The sequence below is a fragment of the Prionailurus viverrinus genome, chromosome A3 (assembly GCF_022837055.1).
Source record: "Prionailurus viverrinus isolate Anna chromosome A3, UM_Priviv_1.0, whole genome shotgun sequence".
Taxonomy (NCBI): Eukaryota; Metazoa; Chordata; class Mammalia; order Carnivora; family Felidae; genus Prionailurus; species Prionailurus viverrinus.
In genome coordinates this window covers 58,069,303-58,082,029 of record NC_062563.1, presented here as the reverse complement: position 1 = coordinate 58,082,029, position 12,727 = coordinate 58,069,303, and the positions used below count along the sequence as shown (strand labels likewise).

The 12,727-nt window shown below is 41.9% G+C and overlaps 1 protein-coding gene across 3 annotated transcripts in view; it reads left to right on the top strand.

Moving 5' to 3' along the window:
- Positions 1 to 12,727, top strand: part of IL18R1 (interleukin 18 receptor 1) — a 40,771-nt gene that overhangs the window by 11,037 nt on the left and 17,007 nt on the right. For all 3 annotated transcript variants that reach the window (XM_047852539.1, XM_047852540.1, XM_047852541.1), the window contains exons 4-6: positions 3,782 to 4,025; positions 8,163 to 8,328; positions 11,920 to 12,070. In XM_047852539.1, coding sequence (XP_047708495.1) covers positions 3,782 to 4,025; positions 8,163 to 8,328; positions 11,920 to 12,070 — 561 coding nt within the window. The remainder of the gene's footprint in view (positions 1 to 3,781; positions 4,026 to 8,162; positions 8,329 to 11,919; positions 12,071 to 12,727) is intronic.

Sequence of the window (12,727 nt, the reverse complement as noted above, 5' to 3'; positions counted from 1 at the left end):
GTGTCCCTGGCATAGAGAATAAAACGTTCATAGAAATGGAATCAAGTAAAGAATCATATGGGATTGCTGAAAAAGAAATATTTAGTCCTCTGAGTTTATGTAGAGAGAGCAGGATCGTGTCTGGAAACACATTACATTTGTCTGAGGTGAAACTCTGCTTTGTGTTATTGAAAACTGAAGAGTTCACACCCATCTTTATTGTTGATATTTAGCAAGTTTTATACACATTATTTTTCTGCCAACACGGAGGCCAAGGTTCATCTTGTTATTTAGGTGATGAAGACACTGAGGGGGAATACTTTACAGGTCTTGAGGGAAATATTCGAGTTAGAAGGAGTACCTAAGAAAGACTGTGTAGACTAGGGAAAACATGTAGTCTTTATATCAGATGGCAGATAGCAATTTTAACTGATTAGCAGTAGCAGTGATCACCTGGAAACTTATCGAGAATGATTCTGGGGTCTCATTAGGATCCTTTGGAGAAGAGACACATGACTGATAAGCAAGGTTCTCCTTATGCCTTGGAAGAGAAAGTGGGAATGCCAATACCGATTTGCCTTGACCTGTCATCTAGGAGAGGGAAGCATATTAGCCCATATCCCCAACTCTGAGAATTACTGCTCGAGAGAGAACAAATTGATACTTTCAAATAATTCCTGTCTAATATTTACTTAAAGTGGGTCCATTTTTATTGAGATCCATACAGTGCAATACTATCCAGATGTTGAAGGAAGTAGATCTGCTCCTCTTGATATGGAATCCTCTGTTAGAAACTGCTGAGTGAAAAAGCAAGGTGCAGAAAAGTGTGCATCATGGGCACCTTGCTCTGTAGACATATACTAATAACTAACCTTGCTCCCAAATTACAATGAAACATGTTTCGGGCTCAGTAACAGCCAGACAGCCCATTCTGTAAGTTTACTAAGGTCCCAGCTCTTTGTCCTTTCAGAGAACCTTCATAAAGGCTTTAATCTAGGCAAGTATGACAGTATTCTACATGAGGTTTCATTTGACCTGGTAGAAGTTGAGTGACAGCATCCTATTTACTGTCCAAACTCAAGACAATTCCAAACACAGATATCATTCCAAAGGGTCTAGGTTGTTGATGCTGTTGGATTCTTACTCTCTGTTCATGTAAGAATGGGAGTGAGTACCTGCCTGGGCAGTCTGCACAGCTTGAACTCCAGTCATTTTTTTCAACCAAAAACCATTTATTTTCTTTTTTTTTAACGTTTATTCATTTTTGAAAGACAGAGACAGAGCAGAGATGGGGCAGAGAGAGAGAATGGGAGACAGAATCTGAAGCACACTCCAGGCTCTGAGCTGTCAGCACAGAGCCCGACACGGGGCTCGAACTCACGAACCGCGAGATCATGACCTGAGCAGAAGTCAGACGTTCAACCAACTGAGCCACCCAGGCGCCCCCAAAAACCATTTCTAATCAACAAGGTCTTTAGTGTTAAGCATAGGATTAGGTAGCTGAAGCCATTAGTTGCCAGGAGAGTGTGAACTTCCAACTCCAACCATCTACCCCTGGAAAGAATGTAATCCAGGTTAGGGTTCTTCAAAGGATTACTACTCCCAAAAAGAAATGGTGGATATGTCTATCACAACACAGGCACAGATGTTTATGGAAGTTTCTGGTTTTTTTTAAAGACTGGCCAAAATCTGGAAATAATCCATATGTTTAACACCACTAGAATGGCTAAATTATCATATACAAACACAACTGGATACGGCATGGATACTGCATAACTATGAGACAAAACAGATCACTGCTACATGCAGCAACATGGATGCCTGTCATAGACATGATGATGTAAGAAAGAATCCAGGCACAGAAGAGCACATATTGTATGGCTTTATGTGTGTCGTACTTCTAAAACAGGAAAATAAATTACATTGTTTTGGACATACCATCCTTTCGGATGTCAATTGAAGCTAACACTAACACTTACACCTGTATCACACCTTCTACACTGAAGGACCGAAATGTAAAATGGAGCTTCTATAACAACCACCAAACACAAGGTTGGTGTTCAGTAACACTTGTACTTTGAGGTAGATTTGACATCCATGTTTTCAAAGAATACGTCTACCATTTGAGCCACTTCCTCTTTACACTGTGGTTAACAACATCGAATTAAAACCAAACAACTGCTTTGAGAAATAGACCCTAAGTATGGAGGAGGCATTTTCTCCATGCCTTCCATGAAGTGCTCTAGTTAATTTAAGGATTCTCATTCTCAAAACTCAGTTAATCCTGTTTGTGGGCATATGAATTAGTGTGGGAACATGTGATGAAATATTACTCATTCACAAAAAAGAATGAGATCTTGCCATTTGTGACAACATGGATGGACCTAAAGGATATTATCCTAAGCGAAATAAGTCAGACAGAGAAAGACAAATACCATATAATTTCGCTTATATGTGGAATCTAAAAAACAAAACAAATGAGCAAACAGATCCAGACTCTTGAATACAGAGAACAAATTGGTGGTTGCCCGAGGGAAGGTGGGGGGCTGAGTGAAATAGAAAAAGGGGATTACAACTTCCAGTTATAAAATAACTATGAAATAAACTATAATTTATAAATTAAACTATATAAAATTATACTAAAATATATAAAATATGTAAGTATTTCAATATATGATATATAAAATATTTATTTTAAACATAGAAAGTATTATTAAGCATAATTATTTCAATGTATGATATATAAAATATTTCTTTTAAGCACAGAAATAAACTATGATTTATAAAATAAAAATAAGTAAGTCACGGGGATGGAAAGTACAGCATAGAAAGTATGGTCAATAATATTTTTAATAACATTGTATGGTGACGGTGGCCACAGTTACCATGGTGAATATTGAGTAACGTATAGAATTGTTGAATCAATATGTTGTGCACCTGGTATTATTCTATGTTAATTATACTTCAATAAAGTAAAAGGGCGCCCAGCAGCCACTGGAAAACAGGATATGGAAAGGGTCCATGAGGGCTGACTTTGAACTATCACAAATTCAAAAGGACGGGAATGATGACTCTGTTAGCTGACAGAATTAGATAAATTTCCAAAGCTAGAGTATCTGGGTTAGTTGGGAAAGCGGAAGGGAGGGAGGCAGGGAGAGAGAAAGAGACAGCTTGCAAAAGCACTCAAGGAGGGAAGTGACATATACCTGGGTTTGGAGTGATATTATATTAATCAATTCTTGATGATCCACGTGGTAACCTGGAGAGATAATGAACTCACACACACTCTAAGCTACATAGGAGCCCCTTAACCATCCCTCTCTGTCTGCCCAGGAAATGGTTAGGTAGGCTGGTTGAGAACAGGCGAGGTGACACTTCTGCTGAGGCAGATGATGAACTCTAAGGCCTCCAGGTTTCTGGTTTTCATTTCTACGGAGACTCCCCAGATAGGGGTGTTTGGGCGTAGATGTGGCAACATTGTGACTTCTGTGGCTTTCCTTACAAGGAAATTGTAATGTGTAACATTTTCTTTGAAAAGCTTACACTACATTTATCTGTCTTTCAGTTATGATAGGTTAAGTTTTGGTACCGTCCTGTTTGGGAAAATCTGTTGGAAACGTTGTCTTCCTTTACGTCCTGAAAGTGCCCTGATGTTGGAAAAATTGACCCTAAGATAAGAGAACCCACCGGACTGAGATTGCTTACAATTTTCTTACTAACCTGGCTTATTCTCCTAATGCATTAGGAAAGACAAAATTTACCTGTGTTTTTTTTTTCCTTTTCCTTTGCTAATCTTATGAAGAAACATGTATTTCACGTCATAGCATCACTGCAGTGGAAGGGGAATTTTTCTATCTGAGATACTGCTCATCAGCATCCGAGCGCGATAGTGAAAAAAACACCATAAAATGGTACAAGAGCAGTGGATCACATGGACGCATTGAGCTAAATTCAAGCAGTTCCCCCAGAATTACTTTGCACGATTATGTTTTGGAGTTTTGGCCCGTTGAGTTGGAGGACAGTGGATCTTACTTTTTCCAAATGGGGTGAGTATAGCTTCTCTTTGTGTTAGTATGTTTCATAGCACCCCTAGACTTAGCTCAGCCAGTCACATATACAGCAGTCTGAAAGAATAATGCATGCATTTATTCCCTGCTACTCTTCTTCCAGCATGCGATCAATACTTCATGATTGGAAAATTAAATTAAATATTGCCCTTGTGTCTATCTTCTTTTTTTTTTTTTAATTTTTTTTCAACGTTTTTATTTATTTTTGGGACAGAGAGAGACAGAGCATGAACGGGGGAGGGGCAGAGAGAGAGGGAGACACAGAATCGGAAACAGGCTCCAGGCTCTGAGCCATCAGCCCAGAGCCCGATGCGGGGCTCGAACTCACGAACCGCGAGATCGTGACCTGGCTGAAGTTGGACGCTTAACGGACTGCGCCACCCAGGCGCCCCTGTGTCTATCTTCTTAATGATCTTAACGAAAGATTCCCTTAATACTTCTTTCAGGGGATCCTTACCAAAGGTAAGTAGGTATCAGATGAAATTCATTTTAAAACTCAACTGTTCCTGTTATCTAGAGTTGCTGGCCAAATGGACTAATTGGTGAAGCTCCATAATGAACATGCAGTGAAGGGGGTGGCCTCAGCTTCCTGGGTGATATCCGCAGGCTGAGGAGAGGGATTGGAATTGATACAGACACATCCTAGTTCAGTGTTTCGGGGTCTGTTGGGGACAAGGCAGTAGTGTTCATGACGAGTGTGTGGGTTTTGCAGCCAATCACAAGCCTACAGCCAGGGGCAGGGGGAAAGGCAGCGCGGAAAGGGCTTTGCACAGCCTTCTCAGGCCAGACCGCTCCAGTCTACGCCAGGACGCTCCTCATCAAGAGTCCTAAGTTCTATGAAATGAGAGCAACCGCTGCGTCAGTGATTATCACTGAGCTGGGTTCTCTTTATACATTATTTGGTGAGGTGGGAAGGAGTAACTTGGACAAGCAGGGCTCTATGTGATGGATTAGTAGCGTTGGTGACATAGTGTTCATCTGGCACATTTGTGATGTAGTGTGCGTACTTGCGTAGGTGTGTATGTATACGTATGTTTCTATGGAGATGTGAGACTGACCTGTGGAAGATAGCTCACGGCCAGGTGAGTCGTGGTGGTGTGCTGGCAGATGTAGTCGATTTCTGGGGTGGGTCCTGATCATCGTTAACAGTGCTGTTGAGAGCGCAGTGAGATATCACAGTGAAACCTTGCTATCGCTCCTGTGGTTTTACACAAAATGAGGTCATTTGGGTTTGTTTTTATGCATAGGAACTCCCAGGAGTCAGAGAGAACATTTGAGAACTCTTTCTGTTGTTTGTTTTGACCAGCAGTGGATTTTATGTGACCCTGTAAAAGAGATGATTCCAGAAATGGATCACAACTGGGTCTTCTCACACTAACGTAGAATGAATATTCACAAATGGGGTAAAAAAAAAATCTCCTTAACCCTGACGGAATAAAGGCATGATTGAAGGAAGCATTCCAGACTGGACAGAAAGAGCACATGGAGGGGAAGAGACAGTTACCTACAAATGTCTCTTGGAGACAGGGAGGGAAAGCATTAACTGTCTTTCTGATATGGAAGGTGGGGAACACAGCCTGGGTTAGGAAGGAAAATTGGAATAGTCCAACAGATAGGCTGTCAGAGACGTGTGGAGAACCAGGAAGAGGGTGCAAGAGGCCAGGAACAATGAGGTGACTCAGGGGCTGTGGTGCCGAACATTAAAGGGTATTTGAGGCTGACAAATAACATGAGACAAAAGTGATGGTATGAGGAACAGCCTCGACAATTGTTTTGAAAATAAATGGGAACCCACACAGGTTGTTTGGACACCTAGAGGCATTGAAGATGGGGGCTTTTTCAAATATGGTGCACTGGTTTGCCTCAGAGGGGTGTGTGTGTGTGTGTGTGTGTGTGTGTGTGTGCATGTGTGTGCACATGCGTGAGTGAGCCTTTGGAATTTTGTGTGGAATCCCTCAAAGACCAGATTCCATCCCTGGAATCCTCCTCCCCACCCCACCCCCATTAGAACCATAATCCTTTCATTTCTAGGGAGTCTTCTGCTAATAATCAAATGCTTCTGGAGACTGATACTTTAATCCTAAAGTCAGATAAAATGTTAAGGGGGAAAATCCACCAAGAAGGGAGGGGACACAGGAGAGAGGGGGTTTTCAGTGGTAGAGGGGAGGACATGAAGACAGAGGAAAAAAGCACATGCAAATCATGTCTCCATCATGTTCTGGATTGACAAACAGCAAGCTTGGCTTGGTAAGGGGCTTCAGAAGAATGGCCCAGAGCTTTTCAAGTCCCTTCCTGTGTGGCAGGAGTAGCTCCACAACCAGGAAGGGATGGCCTTGTATGAGAACACAGATGATCACAGCTTTGGGTCAGTTGGCCTCAGCTTCACACCATCCTTTGAGTTCCTCTAGCAAGGCCGGCATCTGCCTGCTCTGGCACTCACAGTGCGGTGGCGGGGACACGGAAGCATTCCACTGGGCAGGACTTACTGAGGGTTAGGAATTGAGGATTGCAGAGGTAGAAAACAATATGGCCTGATAAGATGGAAATATGCATGCACTATCTTCCTCGTAAGTGACAGGATAGAAATATCTGGAAATAGGTCTCTGCTCAGCTCAGTGGGGCTGAAGTAGGGGAAACAGTAGACACACTTGAGAAGATGATACCAACGGGATTCCGAATCCATTTCAAGGGCCAGGTAGCTTTATTATGTTCCATGGCCATTGACCTACTGCTTTTAACCTTCAGGACAAGCCTGTCAGCCCACCCATCACTTCCCTCCCAGTCCTGGTCAATCTTGTATGAATGCATACCCAAAGGAGGGGCCAGAGTCACATCGACTGTGAAAGCATAGTATTGGGCAGTGCAGTCCTGTCCTTGAGGGCCAAGCTGATGTGTGTTTGCATCCTGGCCCTGTTGCTACATGAAGTTTAGCTTTCTTATCACAAGTAAGGGAAATAGCCATCTCCATTGTACATATTCAGTACAATCCCTGGAACTCAGTGAGTGCTAGTCTTCCTCCCATGCTACCACAGACGTAAGAGTCGGGGCTGTAAGAGCCTGTGGTCGGTACAAGCGTGTCACACACACAGGACAATTTAACACACGTCTGTTGTGTTTAGTATGTGGATCCCTGTAGTTCAGTTTAAACAAACATCAGGTTGCAAACATTTCCTTTCTTAGAAACTCCTTTCTAGGGGCACCTGGGTGGCTCAGTCAGTTAAGTGTCCAACTCTTGATTTCAACTCAAGTCATGATCTCACAGGTTCATGGGTTCGAGCCCTATCAGGCTCTGCACTGATAGCGAGGAGTCTGCTTGTGATTCATTCTCTCTCTCTCTCTCTCTCTCTCTCTCTCTCTCTCTCTCCCTCTCTGTCTCTCTCTTTCTCTGTCTGTATCTCTGTATCTCTCCCCCTCCCCTGCTCTCTCTGTCTCTCTCAAAATAAGTAAACTTAAAAAAAAAGGAGATCCTTTATAAAAACATGGTTAAAGTTGTTTCCTCTTCCAGATTACTAATTTCTAATCAGAAGGAACAACAATAAAACTATTCAAACTAACTTTTGCTCAGTAAGGCACATAACGTGCTACTACAGCTACGGTGAGGGCAGGCGCTCCAGACCTGGGTTTACTCAACAGTAAGAGAAAAGGATTGGAAGAAACAGCCCAGAGAAATATAAAACCCAATGCATATATACAAACTTCCAGGAAACAAGTTCAGGAGTTTGTTTGTGGACCTCATGAAACCAATGCCACTGTCCCATCCTGGGTTAAGAATCTTTGAACTTGTCCATCTCCAAAGCTCACTGAAGTTTTAAACATTTCTGTCCTGGTATCTATAATATATGGTATGCAATAGGGTGTTTGTGTGTGTGTGTGTGTGTGTGTGTGTGTGTGGGTGGGTGTAGGGCCGCTAAGGTTCTTCTCTTTCCCCGCCCCTCGCCTCTGTCCCATGACAATTGTTACATTTCTTACTGCACAGGGCCAAAAGGGGGCAGGGTCTGGGCGTCAATGAATAAGTCTCTTTATACAATAATAAGGAAAGAATTTCATTGGCTACTGAAAGGTGGTATTTGCAAAGTCTCTGTACTAATAAAATATCTTTAAACCTTTATTTCATAGAAATGATACTCGTAAATGGAAATTAAATGTCATTGGAAGAAGTAAAGGCAGCTGTTTTGTTGAAAAACTACTAACTAGTAAAACTGTAGAAGTTCAGAAATCTTTGCACGTAACCTGTAAACATGACTACTTTCAACCATTGGCCAATAGAACTTCACTGTATAAGGTAATGCTTTTAAAATATTTTAACTTAAGACTTGAGGAAAGGGGCGCCTGGGTGGCTCAGGTAGTCACCGGCTCTCGTTTTTGGCTCAGGTCATGGTCTCATGGGTTCGTGAGTTCGAGCCACACAGCAGGCTCTGCACCACCAGTGCAGATTCTCTCTCTCTCCCTCTCTCTCTGCCCCTGCTGTGTGCTGCACACTCTCTCTCTCAAAATAAAGAAATAAACTTAAAAATAAAAGACTTGAGGAAACAAAGGACAAAATTCCAAAGTAAGAATCTGATGGCTGTGGAGCATTTTGGTCTCATCACATGCAGGTCGCATGACCCCCCACCACACACAGAGCTTAGCCGACCCCTCTGAGCCAGGTGCTAGGCGGGGTGGCTAAAATGAGCCCCTGCCCCATCCGAACAGTTCAGTGAAGATAACACTTCCTTCTTCCTTGCCCTTCCTTCCCTGCCCTTCTGTTTTGGTAAATTGATTTTTAGGATTGCTAGCTAGCTTAAGGATTTGCATTTTCTATTGCCACGTATATTTACATTTTTAAATTCCATTGTATATACTTTTCCCCCTAAACACACGAGTTCCTTTTGTGAAATTGGAAGATGGAAAAATGGACAATGAAGTTAGCAGAACTCACTCATAATCCCACCAGCCAGAGACTTTAGGGTTTGTGTGTGTGTGTGTGTGTGTGTGTGTGTGTGTGTATGTATACATCTACTTTTATTTTTATTTTTAAATGTTTGTTCATTTATTTTGAGAAAGAGAAAGTGGGGGAGGGGCAGAAGGAGAGAGGGAGAGAGAGAATACCAAGCAGGCTCCATGCTGTCAGCACAGAGCCCGACTCAGGACTCGAACTCATGAACTGTGAGATCATGAGCTGAGGCCAAAATCAAGAGTTGGAGGCTTAACTGACTGAGCCACCCAGGAGCCCCAACATCTACTTTTAAAAAGTGGTATTTTAAATTTTTTTTTTCAACGTTTATTTATTTTTGGGACAGAGAGAGACAGAGCATGAACGGGGGAGGGGCAGAGAAAGAGGGAGACACAGAATCGGAAACAGGCTCCAGGCTCTGAGCCATCAGCCCAGAGCCTGACGCGGGGCTCGAACTCACGGACCGCGAGATCGTGACCTGGCTGAAGTCGGACGCTTAACCGACTGCGCCACCCAGGCGCCCCAAAAAGTGGTATTTTAAAAAAACCTTTTAAAAAATAAAAAGTGGTATTTTATGCCTGGATTTTTCCTTTATCCTCTACAAATTATGTTGTGATTATTCCCCTGTGTCTTTAAACATTCTTCCAAATCTGGGATTCCGTTGTGCTTTATACTTGCATCTAATTAATCCCCTGGTATTAGACATTTGTTAGTTTCCTACTTTCCACTATTGTTTATAAGGCTAGAATAAATATCATTCCTGTAACTGTTAGGGTGTATGTACAATTTTATTGTTTAATCACATCCCTAAAAGTAGCATAATTGTATCAATGACCATGAGCACATTTACAGCTTTTGCTGTGCATTAGCTGGCTCCTCTCTGGGGAGCTATGCTAGTTCAAAACGCTTTTTTTCAACCACCACTACCACACCAAGAAGTCGTACCTTTAAAACATTTAGAAATATGACATGCAGAAGTTCTGTAATTTTTAGTGTTTTTTTCCCCATTTCTTTTCTTAATAATAAATTAAACATTTTTATATCTTTATTGCATCTCAGTATTATTTCTTTTGTGGATTGCCTATGTTCTTCACCTGGTATAACTTGAATTGTAGGAGCTCTTGTAGACAGTACTGTGGATATTATATATGCAGTCACATATGTGTTACATACAAATGTACAGTATGCACATGCATAACATACACATGCATAATATACATACATGCAGACACATAACAAATTATATTATTTCTATAGGAGAACAAATGTGACTCTGTCATGGAAGTTGTTTTTTGTTGTTTTTTTTTACATTTTTATTTATTTTTGAGAGACAGATAGAGACAGAGCACAAGTCGGGGAGGGGCAGAGAGAGATAGGGAGACACAGAATCTCAACAGGCTCCAGGCTCTGAGCTGTCAGCACACAGCCCGAGGCGGGGCTCGAACTCACAAACTGTGAGATCATGACCTGAGCCGAAGTCGGACGCTTAACCGACTGAGCCACCCAGGCGCCCCTGTCATGGAAGTTTTAATGAGCTGTATGGGAGAGTGATCCAGACAGAAGCCCTTCGGAAAGTTGAAGCCACAGATGATTTCCTAGAAACTTCTGTTTGCATATTTTGCTTGACCACTGTTTACTTGTGAGTTTTCAAGGAGAGCTCTTACCCACATGTTTTCCAGATGTCTGAGTTAGTCCTGAGTTCACTTGATTCTATTTCCTGTCAAGTGTGCAAATACTTGACAATACATATAAATTTGTAAGGTTCCATGCACTAGGTTTTAAGAAATGTCACCATGCGGATGTTTAAATGTAGAAAAGAGATCTATGAGAGGTTATTTTTAGCTAGATGATTAACCACTTCAATATTCTCAGCCTGTTTAGGGATTGTGGCTTACCTGAGGGGAGGAGAGCAAGGAAGCTAAATCAGTAAACAACTGATTAGAAGTGAAAATGAAGAGACATTGATATTTTAACGTGCCTTCAAAAACACAGTTTGGGTTTATAAAAATTTGACATACACAGAAACAATTTACTGAGTTGAGGGACACATGTGGGTGCTTCACAAACCCATTCCTAGTGACCTCTGGGCCTGGCCCCAGTTGCTGCCAGCTTTGGCAGGTTCGAGAGAAGTATGCGCGCAGTACGTTCTTCTTGTTGGCGTTTGCAGGAACAGCATCACATAGTCAAGTTTAGCAGTGTCGTTCCTGTTCTCTGTATCTGGACCTTAGATTGCTTCAGAACCTTTTCTATGGGTGACCGATGGCTCGATTGAGGAAGGTGGCTTTTTTCCTATTATTCATTCCTGTGACCCATATGGAAATTTGTGATGGAGAGACATGTTTGTGTGTGCCTACATATTTGAATATTCTTGATACATTTCTGATCAGTCCACTGTCTTCTGTGGAAGACATCGGGGGGGGGGGTGGGTAGTCAGTTAGGTACTCAGGTCTCTGCCTAATTCTGCTCCTATCTCCACTACCCCCACCACGGGTGTTCCTGAGTACATGGGTTAGATTAAAAGTGTTACGAATGCAGAAAGGTTTCACCCAAGCAGGGATTTTGTTGTTGTTTAGTTTTCTCTATCTCTTCCTTGTGCTCCATTCTTCCACCCTGCCCTCCCTCCATTCTCCCTCTCCCTCTCTCTTTACCCCTTCCCCTCTTTGTGTGTAAAAGAGAGATCAAAAGAAAATGATGGAAGCAGCTATAGTTCCCCCTATATTCTACTTCCCAGCATGTATTAATAACCGTAATAATAACAGGTAATGGGACTGTGTTTCATTGTTGCTCTACAGGCAATGCCAAATCACTGGGATATCGACTCAGAAATTTCTACCTTTCGTCCTGTTTCCCTTTTTCTATAAAAGTATTTCTAAAATCTTAATCAGTGTAATATGATACTGCTTTCACTTAAAATATTTTGATTTTTTTTTCACAAAACAGAACTGTGAAAAGATAAACAATGGTACAAACCCAGTTTTACAGAAGAATGCAGAGTTTGAAGATCAGGGATATTACACCTGTGTGTTTTCCATCCCTCATAATGGAAAACTATTTAATGTCACCAAAACCATCAACGTAACAATCGTTGGAGGTAAGAGGAATGTTAGAATTGGAAAGAAAGAAATGTATCTTATGAAACAGAGTTTTCTTTCTTCTAACCCAGCACAGGAATCCAGAGGCAACTTATTTGGAGTCGTGACCGCATCACTAGCTCAAATATAGGGTTGAATAATTTGGGCGTCACTCACCACCCTGGAGAGATTGGTGGTGGGGAGGGGGCATAGTAAATGACTTTTATGTAGTAGAATGTCTCCCTCTTATTTTGTATTCGAGTAATTTGTGGATTTTTTTGTTGTTCAGTGTATGCTTTCACTCAACAGGTATTTTATTGAGGGTGCCTGTATTCAATAAACTGTACTGAGCATCAGGAGGTAAAGGAAGCAGGGAAATAAGCAATGAAGTGAGTTTTATACTATTCTCGAGGAATAGTCAGGAGAGGTGATAAGCCACATAGAAGTACCTAGTGTATGAAACCGGACACATCTGTGTGATGTTAGGGTGCAGAAGGAGCCCAGAGATAGATCGGAGTCAGGAGACTCTGAGCTGAGTTTAGAGGTGGGACATGACGGATGAGGAGGAAAGCACGCTGGGGACAGGGTACTTGGGGTTTCCAATGATATACTTCAAGTTTTAAAATTGTTTTTAAGGTTTATTTATTTTTGAGAGAGAGAGACAGAGCGTGAGCGGT